The sequence below is a fragment of the Dermacentor variabilis genome, chromosome 2 (assembly GCF_050947875.1).
Source record: "Dermacentor variabilis isolate Ectoservices chromosome 2, ASM5094787v1, whole genome shotgun sequence".
NCBI classification, from domain to species: Eukaryota; Metazoa; Arthropoda; class Arachnida; order Ixodida; family Ixodidae; genus Dermacentor; species Dermacentor variabilis.
In genome coordinates, this window is record NC_134569.1 from 111817679 (window position 1) to 111840144 (window position 22466).

At 42.2% G+C, this 22466-nt stretch overlaps 2 protein-coding genes across 5 annotated transcripts in view; one reads left to right on the plus strand and one right to left on the minus strand.

Moving 5' to 3' along the window:
- Positions 1–251: 251 nt before the first annotated feature.
- Positions 252–16671, minus strand: BBS5 (Bardet-Biedl syndrome 5 protein). 3 transcript variants are annotated; one of them, XM_075681744.1, is made up of 11 exons: positions 15841–16006; positions 15663–15745; positions 14774–14839; positions 14639–14688; positions 14482–14562; positions 14338–14390; positions 13206–13437; positions 12328–12390; positions 10631–10765; positions 9253–9351; positions 252–494 (listed from the first exon to the last, which is right to left on the minus strand). In XM_075681744.1, exons 1-11 carry the CDS (start codon positions 15897–15899, stop codon positions 492–494), a joined length of 924 nt encoding a protein of 307 aa, XP_075537859.1. In that variant the 5' UTR covers positions 15900–16006; the 3' UTR covers positions 252–491. The 3 variants fall into 3 exon arrangements, with proteins under 3 accessions (XP_075537859.1, XP_075537860.1, XP_075537858.1); XM_075681745.1 differs by lacking the exons at positions 252–494; positions 15841–16006 and adding exons at positions 5130–5934; positions 16402–16671; XM_075681743.1 differs by lacking the exon at positions 252–494 and adding an exon at positions 5130–5934.
- The window catches only part of LOC142572554 (putative ATP-dependent RNA helicase DDX23), a 45323-nt gene continuing 39101 nt past the window's right edge, over positions 16245–22466 (plus strand). Inside the window, exons 1-5 of one of the 2 annotated variants that reach the window (XM_075681742.1) lie at positions 16245–16393; positions 17299–17420; positions 17858–17905; positions 18731–18862; positions 20291–20384. In XM_075681742.1, the coding sequence (XP_075537857.1) occupies positions 17311–17420; positions 17858–17905; positions 18731–18862; positions 20291–20384 (384 nt within the window). In that variant the 5' untranslated portion in view covers positions 16245–16393; positions 17299–17310. Of the gene's footprint in view, positions 16394–16843; positions 16991–17298; positions 17421–17857; positions 17906–18730; positions 18863–20290; positions 20385–22466 lie in introns of those variants that run through there. The other variant, XM_075681741.1, reaches the window with a different exon arrangement.

Sequence of the window (22466 nt, forward strand, 5' to 3'; positions counted from 1 at the left end):
CACAGAGGGTCGCTCTCTACACAATGCCGCCATTGCATCTTGAAACAGGTAGCTGGCCCACACTACCGGGGTCTTAGATGGAGGCTAAGCGGGTCCACGCTGTAGTCAGTTTTCTTGACGAGGGTCGTCAACCTCTCGACGTCGTACGAGTACGACATCGAGAGGTTGGGGAAATGGAACATGGGAATCAGTTACATAGGAGAGGCAAATTTATTTACAAAACAACAAGGGATACTCGTACTGGCAGGAGCATGGAGCACAATACATCGTTCTTGTAGCATGAGCTACATCTTTTTGGGAGAGCACTCCAGAATACACTAGATGAAGCACACCAGAGCAGCCAAAAAAATCATCTTAAGTCCGTTTTGTCATCCCTAGGTCCCTAGGTCAGGGAAATCTGCGGGGACACCTTCCTCCAACCGGAGCATCCAAAGTTGCCAAAGGCTCCACCTTGAGGGCCAGGGTGCGCATCATCACTCCAGCACCTTTGTTCACTGAACATAATCAGAGAAGTACCCTCAGGCACACACAGCTCACTGCCCCAGAGAAAGGAGGGGACACGTGTTAATAGGAGGGTTCACGCTTGTCTCATTTGGCGTGTCTCGGCTCAGTGAATGGCCCTGCCATTAGCTGTTTCTTGGGATGGTGGTTTCGGCAGCTAGCAGCAGCCGTAACGAAACTGTGCACAACCCACTTTGAAGGGAGTTCCTTTGCCCCACATCGTGGTCGGCGACCCGGTGGCATCCATCACTCACACTGTCTTCCATGAAACATCATAGTGTCACCACTGGTCTGACTGATGGGAAGTACTATTAACTTCACAAAGCTTAAGCAATTAATCTCGGGATATCGAAGAGGGGTTCAAAGGTTGCTGCCCCCCACTGGCCAATCATAACAACATGTGTAAAAATAGCCTGTGCATCACTCTGTCTGACAACATAAGCATAGTTTTCTTTCCATGCTTCTACCTCATTTAAAGGAGCATTGAAAGACTTCATGAATGTGGGGACAAAATGTTCCGGATCTGGAGACAGTGTTGCATCCATGCGAACGAAATATAATTTCAATGCGTGCAGCAGTGTATCCACAATACTATTGCGTATATGATAGATTTCCGGCTCCTGCCGCTTTCAAGGACCTCGCCCTTTCTTCCACCCTCTACAGTTAAACCTTGACATAATGAAGCTGATAAAATCAGCACTTCAGTATATTAAAATTTAGTTGTATTGAAATTTCATCTTTTATGTGAACAAGATGTTTCCAAAACAATTTTCTTAATGAAAGGGGCTGTAAATTTTTTTGGTTTATCGCACAATTGGAGAAAAGGAATTTGAGTGAGAAAATCAAATTCATTTTGTTGAATTTGAGAGTCCGTGACCAAAGATATGGTTTCATTACACGATGATATCTTCACATCAGTGGTACGAAGCAAAGGCTGCAAAACTTTCGCCTCCACTCTGCCGTGGTGGTTGATAGCGTTGGCCACAGTGGGATGACACTAACGGTTGGACGGTTCCCCACACAGTCTGAACAATTCTGCATCAAAGCCCGTGGGATGCCGCAAGAAAATCTTCGCCTAAAAATTGCATGAAAGCAAGGCGACAGGCAGCAATTTGCTGTACACAGTTGCCATGTTCATTGTAAATCATCGACATTGTGCATATGTGGCGTCCAGGAAATCAAGCAAGATCTGGTACGGCGTCTGAAATTTCGTTAGCCATTATGCATTGTCTTTAGTGTTGGTTCCATGTGTAAAAAAGTATTTCTGAGCTTATCTGATGTATAAATTGCAGTAAACATTTGCTTCCCAATTAAATTAAACCCTTCACTTCCGTCTGTTTGCCACTTCGCTTTGTCTGGTGCTGCGCATTGTAAGAACATTGCTCCAAAATCTGTTGCAGACATTGCATTTACAAAATGTCTATTTTTATTTTGTTCACAAAAGGCTTCCACATCAGATTCAGACAAAAAAAAAAAAACTAAAAAGTGAGGATTAAAAGTTTAAAATGTGCAGGAGCGTGGAGTGCACTTTTGCATATTTTGCATTCGGAACGCCTTTCGAACTTGGCTCTCGAAAACTAAGCACAGCCTCGAGTGGTTCTACTCCACAGCTTTCAGTGGTATGTTCTGAAAAAAAAAAAAATGAGCCCACTCGGAAACCTGCATGCTTTTTTCGAGTCAGCTACTCTGGTTGCAACAGCTACAACAACAGAGCCGAGTCTGGCAAGCAGGGAGCTATCCATTGATTTACTAACAACTGCTGAAAGTGTAGACAGATATGCCAATCCAGGGGACAAAATCCAAAACAAATAGAAAGTAGCATGCAATGTGCTGCTATCTATGAAAAAATTGCCAGAAACATACGTTCTTTGAATAGCTGGCAAATCGCCAGTCACTCTGACTTTGGCCTTGACCACTACAGCTGGCAGATCGCAGGCTGTGGAAGCAAATGGGTTAACAAGCATGGTGCCATGTGCACACAGGCAAACATGAACAGATCTCACTCGATGACCACAAACATTCACTGCCACAATGCGAATGCTCTTGTGCATCTCCGAAACTCGCCTTTATGCAACCTCCAGCACTAGGTGCATAAAAGACTGCGCATGTGAAGCCACCAGCCATCTTGGCATGCCCAGCTGTTGCACCCGCTGCAGATTACTTCCAAGATAGGGTACATGGGCTGCATATGTGCTCAGCCATGCTGACAACCATACACAGCCATGGCCAGGTTAGAGCAACATGCTAGAGGAGGAGACACGCGCTTGATCATGTTACTGTGCGATCTCCCCTCCCCTTTCTTTATACAGGAAGATGGCACGCAACAAGCCACCATCCTTCCCTGCTGGCCTTTGCGTGCTTTCCCTCGCATCCTTGGCATACAGCACGAGGCCCAATAGAATCTTATCGCACTTGGAGTTCATACGGAACATGACGGCGAGAAGGTCTTGTGTTTAGTAGTGCTACTTATGTTTATCACTCTTATTGCCACACGAGGCAGGAATAATTGGCTACAACAAGAACACTAAATTGGCACATACGCGACGCACACTCAAAATACAGAACTATATGCGGCGTAGAATGTGTAGATATGAATGCACAATACCCTGTGCCGACACCACAGACACCAATGAGGACCTCTAAAATCGGGCGGCACACACCATGCGATTTCAGAGGCCACAATGAGCTCAATTCTCTGCTACTGGCAAAGGTGCTGCTCCACCTTGGTGGCCACTATCTGTCACGTTGCATGCGATTGGAGAGGTGCATTCGCAAGCAACTGCATGCAATTTAATCATTTGACCATCTGCTTCCACAGCAGTTTCCATTTATTGCCTCTGTATTTCTTTTCAGTAGCACTGAAATTTTTTTATATTGAAACCAGGTGTTAAAAATACATGATGTTCTATGGACAAGAACTTATAAAAAGTTAAATACTTCAATATTGCAAAATTGTCAATACTATAATGAAGTTGGTTATGTGGAGGTTTAACTGTATGATGTCGGTGTTGCCGTTACAGCTAGTGTGACAACCCACAGACACCAGCTATTTGGCGATTGTTCATGGCCATGAATTGCATGCAATAGTGACATATGCATGCCTTTCCACATCTAGGAACCAGAAGCGGCAGTTGTTACAAACCCATCCTGCCCATCCTGTCGCAGCTACTTCGCTGCTCTCTGACACCTAGATGGCACCTAGATGTTAGATGTCAGCCTCAAAGGCTTACCATAAGCGCATTGTGGAAAGAAGAAAAAGAAACAGAGGAGTGAAAGGGCAGGGCATTGCTGTTGGTGCCAGTTGTTGTTAGATGCCAGCCTCAAAGGGTTACCATAAGTGCACCGTGGAAAGAAGAAAAACAGAGGTGTGAAAGGCGGGGCATTGCTGCTGGTGCCACCTCAGCTGGTTAGGGACTGAAAAGAGTATATACCATACTCTTTTATGTATTTATTTATATCAGGTCCTTTCTAAAAAATTATTTGAGAATGTAGCGTATTTTTCAGTGTATAAGTCACGTTTTCTTTTCCTGAATTTTTCATTGGTGCGTCTTATAGAACGGTGTGACTTATATACATTTTTTTTTCCGGGAAAAGCTGCTGTCAAAATCGGATCGGATGCTATGGCCATGCGAAGTGCGCTGGCTTGCTGCTGTCAAAATCGGATCGGATGCTATGGCCATGCGAAGTGCGCTGGCTTGACCTCCTCTGGCAGTTGCTACAGGTTGTGTGCACGCCATGGAGGTACCTGGTCCTTCTGGTGGTCAAAATGCCGAGCGCCGTGCAAGAACTGAGCAGCAACGCAAGCGGCAGCAGGCTGACCGCAAGTTTACTGAATCCAAAGTCATCACATCTGCATCACATACGACGCACGCCATTGCGCGAACTATGCAGTTGCTACCACAGTACACGCCCACCCCCCTCCCCTCCCTTTCGCACTGCATTCCCACTTTTCTCCCTTGTGTGCGGTTCTGCTTGCTGTTGCATTCTTTCACTCACACATGCAGCATACGGCGCATGGGGGCAATGTTATTGCCCTTGGACTTTATACGGAGCATCGCGGCGACCACGAAGGCAGAAGTGCACCTGGAGCGTCCATATCATTGCTTGCACGTGACCCACATTCATGAAATGAGACGTCATTGCATTTTTTTTACATCTCTTACCAAATGAACAGGTGCGTATTATACAAAGGTGCGACTTATAGACGGGAATATACATTATTCTTGGTAGGCATCATACTCATTCCAACAGGTTGCTCAGGTTTCAAGAATAAATGCTTCACGGTGCTATTAAATATGAATCATAACTTGCTTTGTGGGTGCCCCTTGTAAATAAATACTTCTGCTGCACCTCCAGCCTTAAGGAGTTGGCATAAAACTTCTTCCTGTAGTCTGAAAACAGCAAACCATTTAAATAACAGCATATGATGTGCAAATTCTTTAATGAATGAATGTGCAACTAATCACTAGTTCACAATCATATCTCAAAAAGTTGAAGCAACATGGACGCATGTATCTATTGCATCCAGAAGAACAACCAAAAATTTTGAGCCCAATTAAGTGAGCAAATGGATTTCACCATGTGAAGTCCAAGTCATCTTGATGAGCCACCATGTTATGACCAGTAACTCCTTGCAGCATTTTATTGCATGTCACATATCACATGTCAGGTACACAGGCTGAAAAGATTCAGTGCAAGCTTCTATAGCACATTAACAAAATGTCTATACTCCTGTGATCCATCTTTATCTGAATAAACTGTTATACTAATTTATGTTGCTTAGTTCCTCCTGCAACCTAACATTCATTTAATAAACTACCTTGGTAGAAAGCTCAAGGTGATACATGAGGAATTGCGAAAGCCTGTGCTCTGGCCTTCCTTTTGTGTAGCAGTGTAAAATCGCGTGTATGAGCAAGTGCAGTGCTGTTATGTACCATGTTTCTGTGCAGTATGCATCAGTTACCATGGTTAGCATCATGGTGTACAACCTAAAGCAATGCATTTGGCATGGCAGCAGAAGGGAGAAAAGGATCTTTGGTGCAGTACAAAAGCTTTATGAAGCATTCAGCGAATCTGGCAGTTTTCATCTTCTCTTAGTGCTCAATATTACGTAAAGTACTGTGACTCCAAATAGACGTGTCTAAAGATATACAAAAAGCAAGAAACTTAAAAGTGGCAGTGGTCACCACACGAAGGCAGGCAAAAGTGAGATGCTGTATATTTGGACGAAATCGAGAAGTAGTGTTGTGATAACTGTTGACTTCTGCCATTCCCGTTGGCCTTGAGTGACTGGTAGGCTCAGGACGAGGGCGGCAGCACTTCCCAGAGGCTAGCGAGTGTGAAACCTTCGGGCAATTTTTCCACGGCAAGACCTAGCTCAGGGCTCAGCACAACCTCACGGTCACGATTGTGACCACCGTCTGCCAGGTAGGCCTGCGAAGTCATTTCACAGGTGTTCTTGGAGGAGGGATTTACTAGAAACTATGCAATCAAAGAAATCAGCATAAGGCAAGAAAAATGGTTAAGACTATGATAGAAGTTTTCAGTTTTACAGAATGAAGTGTAATTTCAGAGTTCGCTCAATTTCTCTTTGTCTTCTTGTATATAATGCTACTGTATATGCTTTCTTTTAAATTTCTAATAATGCACTTGTTAGAGATCTTTATAGCTTGTAAAAATTGACAGGTCAGTGTGCAAAAAACACGGAGAAATGGCATCTAAAAGCAGGACGAGCACAGGCCTCCAGTTACATTTCATAAACACAAAACAGGTGCAAGATAAATGTTTATCTATCCGACATGTGCCACCCGAGTGTCAATAAAAGTGGAAGGAAAGTGTAATCGCAGCTATCAACACATTGTATGTTAAAGTGTCATCAGCGCCTCTTGTCATATTAAGTACAAAAGCCAAAGGTGCAGAATATGCAACTTGTGCAAAAGGTCTTGTGCAACAGCTACAATACACACCAGGGCAGCGTGTTATAACGACTTAAAAGAACTAAAACCACAAGTAGACGTCATAAAAAAATGAAAAAAGAAAACCATAACAGCTTAAAGAACAGGCCACGCAAATGGCCCGATGAGTTTTAATGAACACATAGAACTCGCCAGCAACAATAGTAAAAAAGGGGCCACGCAATAAGCACCATTTGAAAACTACCGCGCTGAATAACAAACCAGCAGACATTAACGAATCTGTACAATACAATGTAACCATCAAATTTTAAAGCACACAGAACAGACCAGCATAACACGATATATAGAAAAAGACAAAAAATCAATAAAGATTGGGAAACAAAACTACTCATGCATGACAAGTACGATAGCAGAGTTTAAGATATGATTTGTTCATAGCTATGATTACATTTTCCTTTCGCTTTTATCAACATTCAGGTGCCACATGTCAGGTAGATGTATATTTATATTGTGCCTGTTTTTGGTTTCTGAAATATAGTTGTAAGTCTGTCACTCGTCCTGTTCTTACGTGTCCCATCTTTGTCCATTTTATTGCGTGCTGCTCTACCTATAGTAGTACTAATATAAAATGAACCAATTAGCCCATACCAAAGTTCTATAGCTTGTAGGCATTCGTATTTTAATACACAATAGTATGTGAACCATATGTGACATAACTTAATTGAGGAAATGAAACTAATTACAGTTGCACCTCACTATGGCAAATTGAGTTGCTTACACATTCCACTTCCATTATTTCGACCCTGATGGAAACATTGAAATTGATCAAATTATCCGGCTGGTCGGATTGAACAAGATGCAGAAAAAAGAAATGTCAGAACAGCGCTGATTCATTTGGTATTATTTGCCAAATCCTAATACATCCCCAAAGCAAACGTGCGTACACTTTCTATGAGTCCCAAGTAATAAACTAATGTAGAAATTACATTAAAACTCCTAGATAATATCATAACATAGAAATCTAACACGCACACGATTTTTAGCCATAAAAATTGTTGCGCAATGGCGGTTCGTTTCCCAAAGCTAGCTTCGCCACACACTTTCTTAAAATTAGCTTCGCCTCAATACATTTTTGTTGTGCGGTAAAGCGTGCGAACGTTGCGAAGGCGGTTTTGGTTTCGTGTCCAATTGTACCGCGCAAGCAATTTTCGGCCCAACATTCTATATATATACAAAAAGAAAGACACGTGTTAGAATCGGGTAAATATAGCAATCAAATATTGTGAGCTACAGTTATTGCTTGCAAGTCATCTTAGGGTGGCCCGAAAATAGGCGTTTTTAACGAGCGATGATGTGCGCATTCACTGTCCCCTAAGCTGCGCCGGTGCAGACGCTGCCACTAAAGAAGTCGCTATCGGGGTCACCATAGGGCACGGAGTAAGACATTCCATAGGGTCAGGCGCACATGCGTACTGACTGGCACAGTTCGAATTATCCGGTGAAGGCCAATATTACGATTGAAATAATGAAGGTTTGGGCCCATAATCGATGGCCAGGACCTTCGGCCGGGATGGCATTAACCAAAAATCGAATTAACTGGAGTCGAATAAACGGAAGTCTACTGTACTTCATACCAGATGAGCCGACATGCCGTTAGAGCAGCCCATTCAATTGTTGAGTTTTAGTGCACCATATGCAACAAGGACATTTTATCATGGCGCTATGCAGAAATTATGCATCTTGCAGAGTGTCAACATCGAAAATTTGTAGCACTTTTACAAACGGTGCAAGAAGCAGAACCTTTAAAATGTGCATGTATATGTATATGTTGTGCATGGCATTATCCTATGCAGACTTGGATGTGAGGTTGCCAGGAAATTTTGATTTGTTAAATTTGGGGTAAAAAATACATGTCTTTCTTTGAAGCTTTTAAGGGAAATCTTTCTTCTTTTTACATTTTAATTATTTCCTTATAGTCAGCAATATTATAATGTGATTAAACTGTGTGCTCCATAATTGGAAATAAGTGAATCAACCTAACATAACATAACACAAATATGCTGTCATTCTAGGCTGTTATTCCAATCCAAGAAGTTGTAGTGTAGCTTAATTAACATGTGAAAGAGGAGGAAGAATGGTGGCTTTCAATCAGAAGTGGGATAAGGAAATGTATAACCTTAAACACTGTGGAATGTCACGGGCACTCACAAAGAAACAAAGAGTATGTCCCAGTTTGAAAATTCTCTGTTTGATACGGTTAACCTACGATTACAGATATCCTAAAAGCTTCAATCTTTGATAAAAGTGAAAATATCAAACAGTACACATGCACAGTCTTACATGTTACAACTTCAAAAAATCTTACCCATGTTTTTGTTGCAGAGCCGCATTTGTTTTTTTTTTTATTTTGTGATAGTATTAACTCTTACCATCCTGGTCACCTTCCTCTCCTTTTTTTGTTAGAAGAATTTCGAAAACAGACAAAAATATTGCAGAAATATGGTTTCTTTATTTACCCTGTTATGTGTGCATAGATGCTACGTGCTCAAGTGTTCTTTTCACGTGAATTCCTTGAATTTGCCACGATGGCTAATTTGCCAAGGAACCATATGCTGACCTCGAAGTTGCATATTCAAATGCTAGCTACGGTGGCTGCGTTTCAATAAGGGCAGGATATGAAACACTAGGGAAAACTTCACATAGCCAAAAATGATCCAGAGCCTTCCGCTTTGGTGTTCCGCGTAGCTCACAATCATCATCATCATTAAAAAATATAGCACACAAATGACGGCAACGCATAAATAGAATAGCATGCATCAAACACAACGAGACTCACAGCAAAGGCGTCATAGTGAGTTCCATCTGCGCTGTTCACCTCGGGCTCGTCTTGCATTTCAGGACCTGTGTCTTGGGTCGTGGCCTCCTCGTCTGCCGTCTAGGTAGTCAACCGAAACAAGCTACAATGAGCAGATTTTCCTTTAAGTCATTCATATACTAACAGAATGTGGCCTCACTTCTTCATTATTCAGCACTAATCCACTGAGAGAAATAAGCATTTAGTTGTCTTAACCCTGTAATGCCCATAGTTGGATTTTTGATATGCTGAAGTGAAGTTTCAACTGTGCATAGCTTAACAAAACAATTATTAATTAATTAATTAGCACAGTAACTTAAGTTAGAACTGAGAAATACTTCTTTTTTTTTCTACAAATGTACTTTACATGGCCGGACATAAATGTCAATAATCTTTTCCTGTTTTCCTTAATGTGTAGCTGTGTTTGAGCATTAAAGGGTTAATGATAGCCACCAGTATTTGACAAGAGAAAATGCATGAACAATATGCGTAGACTTATAAGCAAGATCAAGATGCCAGACAATCCGAATAGATCCAAATAAAAATTATAGCAAAGGCTTGCTACAAGTGACAACCTAAGTGACTGCTGTCAAACGTGTTGCTGCACACTGTTTGATGATCTGTTGCCTCCCCTACCTTTTATTGCAGTTCCTGCTTTTTGGCAACAGTGACACTGCTCTCTCTTAAGTGTCCATCGTTGAACACTCAATTGATGTTTGCCATTTTGTCAAGTCAAGCTTGCATTGACTGTGCACATGTTGAGATATGTCATTTGGAGTGGTAGCCAACATAATGTTAATGCCTATAGCCATAAATGGAACATGTGGGATGCAAAAACTTGTCTCAGCTTTTATACGTTGAAGCCATCATTAACTTTGAATGAAAAATGATCTAAACAATGGATCTCTCTTTCAAAAATGAGTGAAGTGCAATTTTATTAGAAAAGTGCAATTTTCAAAATTCCACTTTGCTTTTGCAATTCCCGCCCCAAATGATTGTATATAGGGCTTACTGCATTGAAACAGAATGGAAAATACAACAGGTAGATGTACTTGAGACTGGTATCTATTCTTACTGCAGAAGAATCGAGTGAAACGAACGCTTTAAGATGCAAAATCGCAAAGCAAATGATACCCAAACAGGAGGTGTGATGTGATAAGATCTTGTAAACACTGGCTTGCTTGGATGAAAAAGTGGATATCAGTGAAAGAGACATAGTTCGGAGCAACAGATCACCAGAAGGAGTGATGCGATTTGAAAAATCGTAGGTGAAGAGTAGTCATGCAAATTGTTCGAAGAGGCATTCATCCTGAGCTGGACCAATGCTGGTCATGCAATGCATGTGATTGTATAGACTGACCTGCTTCTGCATGAAGACGTCCACTCCCATGATTGGCTTGACCTTGTGTACTTTCAGGAGGCTAGACAGCTCTTTGTAGATGTGCTGCAGTCGCTCCACAGGGTCCACTTTGAACCCGAGCACATAGCCACCACTCTGCAATAAACACAACAGTGGGGAGCAGGCACTTACAACAGCTGATATAAGGGCCCACATCTACAACATCCTCTCGGTGCAGTCACTGGGTGCACAGTCACAGCCCAGAGACAGTCAGTGTCAGGCCTACAGGCACCTCTGACCCGTCTTTGGGGTCAGAGGTGCCTCGGGAATGAGCTAAGTTTTATGCAACAACTCTTTGCACAACTCTTTCAAGCCTTGGCATTGCTCTTGTAATGTTAACCTTTCTTATCATTACAATCAATAACATTTGTATTACTATCACTCGAGCATATGATTGCTTCTTCAGAGTGAAATTCAAGTTACTGTACGTGCATAAAATGGAATGATACATATATATGTGCGCCCCTGCCTTCACAACTAGTTGTGCATGTGTTCAATAGGACCTGAATCAGCCACACAAGAAGGCGTAAGTTAATTTGGCCTGCACTCACAAGCATGCATGAACTGTGACTTTCAAAAAACCATTAGGCGAGATTTCTGTAGGCGCTCTTCAGAATGAAAACATGCTTCATTAATTGTAGAGGTTGTGTATGAGAGTTGCTGCATTTGCACACATATGATGAGATGGGATACTCCTGACGCCCTCATCAACGTGCACGCATGTCAAGAAATATGGTTGAGTAATATGTGAGCAGCCATCGACATTATGGGTTGAAGCTAGCGCATCTGTGAAGATTTGTGCAAAGCTTCCTGTCATTTTTGTGCCTTCATGCTGGAATGACAATACATTGTAAAATTGTGTGGATGCTCATCACACCATGTTGAAAAAGTGTTTTAGAACCTTTCCTGTTCGCCTCGGTCTAGCTTTGTTGCAGATGCGCCCCTACCGCTCACGTGTGCCCATATCTCTCAACGACACTGAGAAGTTGGCTTCTCATGCAGCTTTTTCGTCTGGCGGTTAAGTTGATTGTGTATTGAACAGTGGCAGGGCTTACAGTTTCGAACATTGCTGAAAGTGTTTTCTAGAGGTGGACGATATACTTTTGAAAACTTAGATTTTGTCATAGTGCAAGTAATGCGCAACCTTGTGAGAATGGAATACAAAGTAAACCACACATTACTTATCCTTCAAGGAGTTGCAGTCACAGTTACTATAGTTCACTTTCTGCAGTGAGAGTGGCAAAAAGCATTTTCGCATGACTTTATTGAGCTTTAATGCTGCAGAGTCTGCCTGTGGCATGCACAGAGGCTTTTTCATTGGTGTTCAGGTTACTAATTTTGGGCTTTGTTCTTCTTAACACCCCCACCCCCACACCTCATTTTTTTTTTACTTCAGTATCAAGGAAGGCTCTATGTATAACTTATATTGGTCACATTTGCAAGCAACTTTCACATACTCACACAATTTGTCAGAAAATAATGCCGACTAAGTTTTGTGTGCTCGTTTCTACTTTTGTAGTCTTTCCATTATTATTACTTTTTATTAGAAAAAAGAACCTATGCGAACTGCTCACCTTGTACTCTATGGTTAATGATGTATGTTAGTTGCTGGCATAGGCGGATGAGGCCAGCAATGTAAATTTTGCAGATGTACTCACCCTGTCTGTTGTCTCGATGACAAGCGCTGTTCCAAACTTTGATTCCCGTGTTTTGATGGCGGCCTGTGGAGATACGGAAAAGTAGCTTGTGGGTATAGGCCTAGGAAATACATTCTAAGCAAGCACTTAGTCATACTGCAACAAATACCAAAGAAGAAATTAGTAAGCGCATGCAACTGTTCGAAATAACAGGCAAAACATATTTTTTTGTGTCATTTTTACTCTCTACATATATATCAAATTTGGTGCTGGGTGGAAAAATTCTTTGGAGGTAGTTTCAGGCAAGAAGTATTTATTTTAATTGCAATAATATTTGCTCCTGAATTTTATAATCAACTGACGTAAAGTAACATAACTCGTAAAGATGCAAAGCAGCTGAAACTACCTGGTTGATGTCAAAGTTCTTCCAACTGTTGACAAAAAAAACTGAAGTACTGCTAATAAACGTGGCTGTTTAAAACAGTGCAGAATCGGATATGCTATAACACAGCATTTTCCAGCCGCTGATTTCCTTGCCATAGGGCTTAGTATAATAACGTGCTGCACAAAACACAAGCCAGCCGCATCATCGCCGACAATGTGGTGCAGCAAGCACACTTATGGCACTAGGGTATTGTGGGTACGGAAGATCATGTTTCTTCTGCTCTCATTGCGGACGGGACACACAGAAGCAAGTGCTCAAAGAAGAAGCTAAGCAGAATTTCTCAAGTCTGACTGGGGCAGTGGTATAAGCAGACATTTGAAGCGACTTTTTTTTAGTTATCACTTTCAGGAAAGAAAAATGATGCACGGACATCGAAATGTTTCTTTTTCTTTCATTGCTGGAGTTAATGATTTTTCTACTAGTGCATATGCTGGCTCACGGTGGAAGTCCTTACCACTTGCAGGTAGGGCAAGCTGATGTTGAAAGACTCGTTCATGTTGGCGTGCCAGACGATGCGCACGTTGGTAACGTGCATGGTCCCCAGGTTACCCTGGTCACTGGACAGGTTCCAGACACCGTTCACCTGGCTGCACAGCTGCTCCATGGGTAGGAGTCGCAGCTGACGGTTGTGCAGTAGAGCGGCACGCAGGTGCAAGTCGCGGTACAGCTTGGTGGCACTGTACGCCCTGTGCACACAGATTATTTCGCTATATATGCGTTACTTTGTAGAATCAAGTATATTTTACTAATCAAGTTGTGCTTTTCTCGATAAACACCAATTGTGGGAAGTGTAGGTTGCCGGGAAATATAACAGATTATCACGGAATGATATCGGATAGGCTTGTTATAGGGATATATACAGGACGTCCCATGTAACTTAATTGTGCCAAAATTTAGAAATGTGTGAGTTCCACGTAGCTGGCCAGAACCAAGGTAATGTTGTTTGCCATCACTTGGAGCAAGTGGGACTTTTTCATATTTAGCCTGATAACATAATTAGTTATTATTAATTATTTACTACTAAAGTATTATAATCAGAGTAAAATTGTCACTCAGAAAATTGTAGGCCATCATGAAAATTCCTGATTCATCAATTGCTCTCGCTTTATACATGCTACATATAAGTTATTTCCAAGCCTGGAAGAAGTACGCAAATGCAGGCAAAAGGTGTTGCGCGGCACTTTCTTGTGTTTTTCTGGCTTTTTTTAATGCTTGGAAAAACCTTCAATCAGCACGTATTGAGCAACAGAAAGATGGATCAGGAATCATGATGGTCTGCAATCTTCTGATTGATAATTTTGCTCTGATTGTAATATATGAGAATTTAATTAATTCGTAATAAGTAATTATGTAATTAGGCAAAATACAAGATATAGTCTGGCTTGCTGTAAGTGATGGCAAACAACATTACCTTGGTTCTGTCCAGGCGGTGGTATGGTAGAAAAAAAAAAAAAGAAAACGTTGCTGCTTTGGTATGTTTGGTGGCTGGGCACTAAAGACACCCAAGAAACAGTCCCAGGAAATGCTATACTGGCATGTGCCAGTGTTATATCAAACACCCATTAGTTGTCAATTTGACTTCTTACTTGAATGTGTTGAGGACAGATGCTATAAGACGCGGTTGCTCCATGATCTGGCTCTGGTAATGAAAAAGAAACATTAAAATAACAATAGCTGTCAGCTTCATTGTTACACGCGCACAACCAATGTCAATGTCGAACATATCTTACCAGGTTGGTAAATATGAATTCGTAACGGGTGCTGTTGGACTTAGTCATGATGTAGAGCGCTTCGGCGATTCCGCATAATTTCTGAAAATAAGGTAACTGCATGCTCACGAACTCCACGTCAGAACGATGTCTTTGACCATTATTCAGTGGCACTCACAGAGTTCACAGTTCTCGTTGATATTCCTGTCACACAGTTGAATCCCACAGCTGGTGAAAGAAGTAAAAGATAAGGACATCTGCAAAGGTTTGTTGCATTCTAATTTCATGATTATTTCACGTGCAAATATCTTACACAAGTTTACTCTTGGCCTAGCAAGAGATTGCCAGATAATCCGTAGGTTGGTGACGTACAATGTTCCTGCAAGGTGAAAGAGTTGCATTCACTTTCAAAAAGTGAATTAATTAGAAGCTTTAGCTCGGGTCCAACTATGATGCTGCTTATTCACATGTGAAACACAGAAATGCTTTTATGTGAGAACCACTTGACTAATTTAAATGACATTTGTTGCAACTGAGAGAGAAAATTAAATTAAGGAGACTGTAAGGAGAATTTTAATTTAGAGCATGAAATATTTTAGAAATATTACTGCAAATTGGCAAGTATAAAATAAAATATAAGCACAAACTTGACAAACTCGTAACTCTGCATCAAAAACAGATACCGCGCAGTGCTGCAAACTGCATTCGTTAGAACATCTAAAGCTAAAAATTTTATATATCAATCTGCAGCTTGTATACATGCATAAATGAATTTGTTATGTTAATTAACTTCACAAGGGCTTGCAAAACTCCCACTCGCAAATTAGTGGCGATTTATGAAGCGTGTTTAATAAATCAATTTTGTTTGCTTTAGATATATTATTAGGTGGTGTTTACAGGATTGTGATTTTGGTTTTTTATTGCTGAATGACACAGCTGTGAACTTGATAGTTTTGTTCTTTTGAGATGCTGAACAATTATTATCAACTATTATAAAACAATTGACACCGTATAAGAGGTCCGCTTCCTACAGTCATTAGATTATAACTTTTTCTTTTAAGCACTGAACAGACTAAATTTGGCGCAGTGGTTGCCGAGAAAAACGGAATTCTTCGTTCCCATATTGTATTTGGATAGAAGCCTAGAAATTGTATTCCTCTTAATGCGGTACAACTGGTATTCGTCGAACTACATAGCTTGACCTTTATCTCCGCTGTTTCCTTTGGTGTCTTCCACATTCGGAAGCCTGTCAACCTGTTCTTCTCCAGCACCGTATTGGAGGTCTCTGCGATACCAAGAGTTGCGGTCAGGCCTACGTGTCTCCAGCATTTCATCAGCCCACTTGTGCTAGACAAGGTTATCAGCGCAAAAGACACTCACTGGTTTGAGATATCGAACCTGATATCTCGATCTTGCCAGAGTCCTTCCGATTCCGACATAATGCACGGCGCACGCCGCTCAAGTGTACTCAAGGTGCATGAGAAACGAAACCAAGCCGTTGCTAAGCGACAGCCATCGCCATGGTAACGTTATAACTTCTCATTGCTTCTAGATGGCTTCTAGCCTATGGCGCCGCTCTTGCGGTTCCCGATTTCAATGCATGGGCCCTATGGGTAGCTTGTCCTCTAGAGTCAGTATAGTAACTCTATGCTTCTAGCCATCTTCTAGCCACCGTGCTTGTTGTCATTAGCGTTTAATGGCGCTAGCGTATGCGACGTTGGTACGGTGGCTAACGCTGGCACGTTGGCGCACCAATTACGAACTTGTGCGTGAGGCTCGACGAGGGATCTGTCTAATAAAAATATTATACGTCTTAACTAATAATAGTAAGAGCAAACAATAAAATATCATGAGCCATTTCACCCCGTGAAGGTGGATGCCAGCAAAGCTTTGCAGCACACGACAAAGAGGCGACAAGGAATTTTGAGCAAAGGTACGAACACATTTCTTGTCTTGATCGGTGGTCATCGTGACAAAGGGTACGAACGCACATTTATTTTTATACATCTGCGTTCATTCGTGTTTTCATTTCGCGATATATTGAGGCAAACGAATCGATACCCAAATCACCACACCGACTGGCAGTGGGCCAGTGCCGCCAGCGCTTTCGCAAAGGGAAGGGGTATGGGAACGCTATATGGTGAACGGCATCGGAGCCAGCTGTGGAGGGAAGACGACGACGAACGCGCGAGCAGTAGCACGAGCGCGTTCGCGCGCTTGACGAAACGACCAACGCGCGTGCATAAACACGAGGCATTGCTGATGATGATATTTTTTGCTCATACAGATTTGTTGACGGACTAAAAAAATGCATGGAACCTTAGCCATAACAGGCATCGCTGTAATAAACTACTTGGAATTTAAAGCACGGTTTAATTTGCGTTTAAGCTTTGTGTAGTTTGCAGACCTTTCATCATCATCATTGGCTGCCTTCAGCACTTTCAGTGTTTACATCTGACGCGCCGAAGAGCGTGAACGAATGATGAACGTTAGCAAGATTGAATTTAACACAGCCCTTTAGACACGCATTGTAAGTAAAGCAGGTGTATGTTTCAATAACCTTAGTGTACTTACGCTAACGTTTATCGCGAGAGACGCATTCAGTGCTTGGCTAATCTAAAAACGTTGGTGCATGGAGAAGCAGTAACTGCTACCATCGATGCCGTTAGCGCTCGAGCATTCTTACGGTGCAGAAAAACATTTATGTTACCTAGATTCAACTAAACATAGCATGCAACTTGCAGGCACGAAATTCGCACGCTCTGCAAAAATGAAAGTAGTCGATTGCCGCGCGCTGTGAAGTTCTTGCCTAAACTATTTGTCGCTTTCCGATTGTAGAAGAAACCGAGTATGACTTCCGACGACGAGGCACGGTTGCAGAAAGGACTACAGTCCACAATAGAACCCAGGAAACCTGACCGCGGTCGAGATCTCGAGCGTGGACGCGAGAAAAGACACAGGTAAGCCAGTGCCATACTGCGTTGCCTTGTCCCGCTGTTCGAACTAGGGTGACATGAATGTAGTGTCAGAGAGTGTTTGATGCAGATAGTTTCTCATGTCTTTCGTAATTCTTGTGTGCAGGTTTTGCGAGTTCTGCGTCAATAATTTTAGTGTGAGCGCCCAATGCTGACGTGTAAAATGTTTGCCGAAAAGCTTGGAAGCCACAGCGCGCGTGACCGAAAATGTCGCCGAACGGGGTGCACGATCGGTCCGCTGCGAAACTTGTCAAGTTGAAAACTATGGAATGTAGAAGTGTCAGTCATTGGGGCAACGAGGCTCCTGCTATTGTACCTATCTGTTGCCATCACTTTCGCAGTCGGTTTGCGAAGGTGGCATTGATGTATGTTACATAGAGATTTACATACGCAAACATTTTTTTTGCAACTGTTTGTGCCAGGTCTAGGAGCAAGGAACGAAGAAAAAGGTCACGGAGTCGAGAGAAAAGGTATGAAAGTGCTTCATTCTTGAGATCTTTTAGAATATTCGTGCATGTAGCAGTAAATAAACAATTTTAGCTTAGCAGAGACGCGGTAGCGTTCAGGCATACCAGAAAACATGGACGTGAGGAACAGCACTACTGCCGATGTCTTGTGAAACTGTGCTTAATCGATGCATAGAAGCATTTCCTGCAATGGCTGACTATGTTACATTTATCTGTAGGCGTGAATATTTCAGCAGCAACATAATCATCACAAAGGTATTTTGTACATGTCCTGTCTGAAAGAGAACACTAATGCAACTAAGAATATTTCTGGTGTCTTATGACTGATCGCAATGTTGAAGAATGTTGACATCAGTACTGCCACTGTAGGATAAGGCCAATTATTCCAGAAAATGTTTTCTAAACTTCTGCTGGGAACATTATAAATTATATGCTATTAAAAAGAAAACTGACATTAGTTGCACAGATGTAATTGTATGGTGTAAATAGTGTTTGAATAAGTCTTAAGTTGTCGCTGCTTGTATTATTAGCATTAGGCTTAGAGGAGTGAAATGGAGTGGCAACTGGAGAAAAATGAATGCAAATGTTTACTGAACATGGTGTTTTTGCACCACACTGCTAAAGAGAGTAGGATATCTTCACTGGGAAAGATGGGCATGCCCGGCAGCTGGAAGTGACAGCGTGCCAAGTCGCAATATAAGCTGGAAGTGACAATACAATGCAACATACCAGTGCTGTGAATGAGCAAACTATTTTATATGTACGGTAATGTTGTGCAAACAGTGCTTTCTGTTTTGGTAACTTAGCTTTCTTCACTACAAAATGCAGGTCCCGGTCACGTAGTCGGGAGAAGAAGAAAGACCGAGACAGGGACAAAGGACGTGACAAAGAGAGACGCAAGGACAAGGACCGAGGAAAGGATGAAGATGGCAAGACCAATGATGCAGCTGGCAGAGACAAGTGCGTGTTATGGTTAGGTTACATTTTAGGAGAGGGGACAGACTAATTTTCTGCAAGCTCCTTCACCTTTGCTTTGGTGAGCTCAACAGTGGGTATGTCCAGTATCCCTTCAGCTATTGAACTTGTACATTGCATAAAAGAACTGAAACATAACAGATAATTTAGGCTTTGTTTATCGCAGTCACCAGTTCTTATTTATTTATTTATTTGTACACACTGCAGCCCTATTGGGCTATTGTAGGAGTGGGCATGAGAAGCAGAACAATGACAAATAACAAAGGCACAGACAACAGCACAGACACGATGAAAATAACTGCCTATTCAATGGTCACTAAACAGAAGTTTAAAGGCAGAGAACGAGTATTACCAATAAAAGAATTGCAATAATATATAACACGGGGAAAGAACTAGGTTCAAGAGCTTCATTCTAGATGCTTGTGGAATAGAGTCTGATGCAACACAGCACAGTCACGCTCCGCATGTGTAACGATGTCACTGAAAACTGCGCAGCATGATATTGCCCTGTAAGCTTTGGAGTGTCACTGTTTGTCAAAGCTTTTAAGACGAATCTTTATTTACCTCTTCCCTCGGATTTCATGTTTTGTTGGTGTGTGGTCCTGAGTTAAAGCTGCGTATATTTCTGGCGTTAGGGAGAGTGACAATTCCGCCATATTGTCAAATTCACCATCGTGCCATCTCTGATTGGCTCACAGGGCTAACATGCGAACATGGAATACAGTGGAATTTGAGTGCCCTAAATAGCACCTGCAGATGCAGTTTGGCATAGGCAAGGGTGAAAAATGTTCCAAGTGGCGCATAACTTGAGCAGTCGTAAAAGTGGCTCTACTCTGCTCTATGTTGCCACTGTGACCATTGTACGCGTCTGCAAATTTTAATTTTTTTGAAACACTTTGTGCAAGATGACTTTGGGAATGTTTGTGAATGGCTTTGGTTTTGTTTGGATGGGAGTGGCGTCAATGATAAGCACAGTTCTGTGTTGAAAGAATTTTCTGGAGAGGATGTAAGTTTGAAGCTGTCGGTTCAGTATTTCACTGTTGTATTGCACATTTCAGAGTAAGTACCTTTTAAAAGGCCATTGCAGCACAATGAAATACAAATGCGTAAGCACAATTTAAAACATTACATGCTCACATAAAGCTTCGCATTACATAAATTCCAACAGTGTGTTGGATCTATATGATTTTTATATTTGTACAGGCCTGATCTCCCAGCATCCACAGCTAACTTTTACGTCTCAAGCAATAGCTGACTTAATTATGTAAAAATTTAATCACATGGACAGCTCGGCTTCAATATTTAATGTTGGGACTCCTTTAATATGAGCTGTGCAGGCAAGTAAGCATGCAGGAGGTCCTTATTTGCTTGAGGTTTATTGCTTTATTACTTTATTTGTTTGTTATTCTTCAGAGATGAGGACCAGGAAGAGTCTTCGAAGAAGGAGCCACTTTCCCTGGAAGAATTGATGGCCAAAAAGAAGGCCGAAGAAGATGCCCGAAGCAAGGTCTGATAAACATTTTTGACAACTTTCCTCAGTCGCATTGAACCTGACTCTGCTTTACTCTCTTGCTAATGGTCTGGTTAGTTCAAATCTTAGTGGATCAGCAATTAGCAAGTCATTATCAGAGGTATTTATTGAGACGAGTAACCCTTAGACATGGCATTGAAGCTATTTTTTGAAGATCTGTGCCTGCCTTGGTAACCAGGTGACTTTGCCGTTCAATTAACGGTTGCTGTAGTAAAGCTTGTGAAGGAAGGGCAAAATTGCCGTCCAGCCAAGTGTATCATGAAGCTATAAAGGAAGCCCATACGGGTTCCTCAAAAAGAAAGCTTCAGAGCCGAAGAAAAATTTGTTCTGGTCTAAACATTAAAAAAATTATGGGGTTTTACGTGCCAAAACCATATGGGCGTTCCATGTGGCAGAGTAGGTGTCGCAGCGTGGAGAACAATCCAACGAGTGCGCTCGCACCGTGTTTCCTTTTCTTTCGATGCCGCTCTGCGCACTGTGCATTTTCATGGTGTCTCTATGCATGTGTAGGGATATGGGCGTTCCATGTGGCAGAGTAGGTGTCGCAGCGTGGAGATCAATCTAACGAGCGCGCTCGCGCACTTTTTCCGATTCTTTCGATGCCGCTCTGGGCGCTGTGCATCTTCGTGATGTCTCTATGCATGAGTAGGAATATACGAGTTCCATGTGGCAGAATAGGTATCGCAGCGTGTAGATCAATCTAACGAGCGCGCTGGCGCCCTTTTTCTTATTCTTTCGATGCTGCTCTGCGCGCAGTGCATCTTCGTGATGTCTCTATGCATGAGTAGGAATATACGCGTTCCATGTGGCAGAATAGGTATCGCAGGCCAGACCATACGGTCTAAACATTGAACCTGGGAATAGCACCTTTCTTTGAGGTGGTCACTCTACCATCTGAGTTAACCAGGAGGCTAGCAGATTGCAAACCAAGGGTGATTTAATTGACAACTCGAAGCACAGGGACAGTAAATATGGCCTCCACCTAGCGTGTTTCTGCTGAACTGATCTGCCATTCTCAGAGTTTGTCAAACATGAAAAAGCATATATGCCTTGCTAGTGTCACTCACTATGTTGCAAAATTGTTCAGTCCAGGTGACTGTTGCTTTGTTATGGCCTTCCAGTATTTCCTTTAATCTCTTTTTGCTTGAAGAAAAACAATTGAATTGCACATGAAATAACTTCTACGTGTGGTTAGCAGATTCAAACTTTAGTTTTGGGGCACTTAATTTGTGGGATTGTTGAGAAGAAGTGAAATGGGTGTGTGGCGTAAAAGGAGAATGCTTATAGGGTATATCTATGTATTTCATCACTGTATGTCACAAATAGAAGGCAAACCATCTCAGCCCGTAAGACAATTGGTATCGCAGAGATGATGAGTGCAATTTGTGCACTTGAATGGATGCAGCTGCACAAGTTTCTTGGGAGTGTTCAACCTCGTTGGAATCTCAATTTGCAGAGTGCAGTGGCATCACCATCAGCTGTGCCACCACCAAAGAAAAGGACAGCCATGTTAACTGCTATTGCTGGTGGATCATTGATCATCATCAGGGCAGGCCGAAGAGTGCAGATGCGAAGATGTGCAGAGTGGCAGTGGCTGCGGCCAGCCCATTCAATGGTTCAGTGCCCACATGTAATGGCCGTTAACTTGACTGCCTTCTTCTTTGTCAGTGGCGCAGCTGATGGTGATGCCACTGTAAAGAGCATTGTGTTCTGTGTGATAGATGGCAACACGCCAACATGTTTTTGTTTCACAACTGCATGTGCTGTCACAATCCGACTCTCTCTTGCGTAAGGCACGTTTATTTCGTGCAGGATCCTTATGTGCTGAAAAACTTGCAGTTTCACTCAAAAGGCAAAGCATTGATTGCGATAGCAAATTAGTGGATTAACGATGGTAGTTTTATCGACCATATAAACTTGTAAACATTGTGAATAAAAAATCGCTACAGACACAGGACAGAGGGAAACGACAACACAGGGCAGTGTTGTCATCAACACAGGGTGTCAGCACCGTCCTGTGTTGTCGTCTCCCTTTTTCCTGTGTCTGTAGCGGCTTTT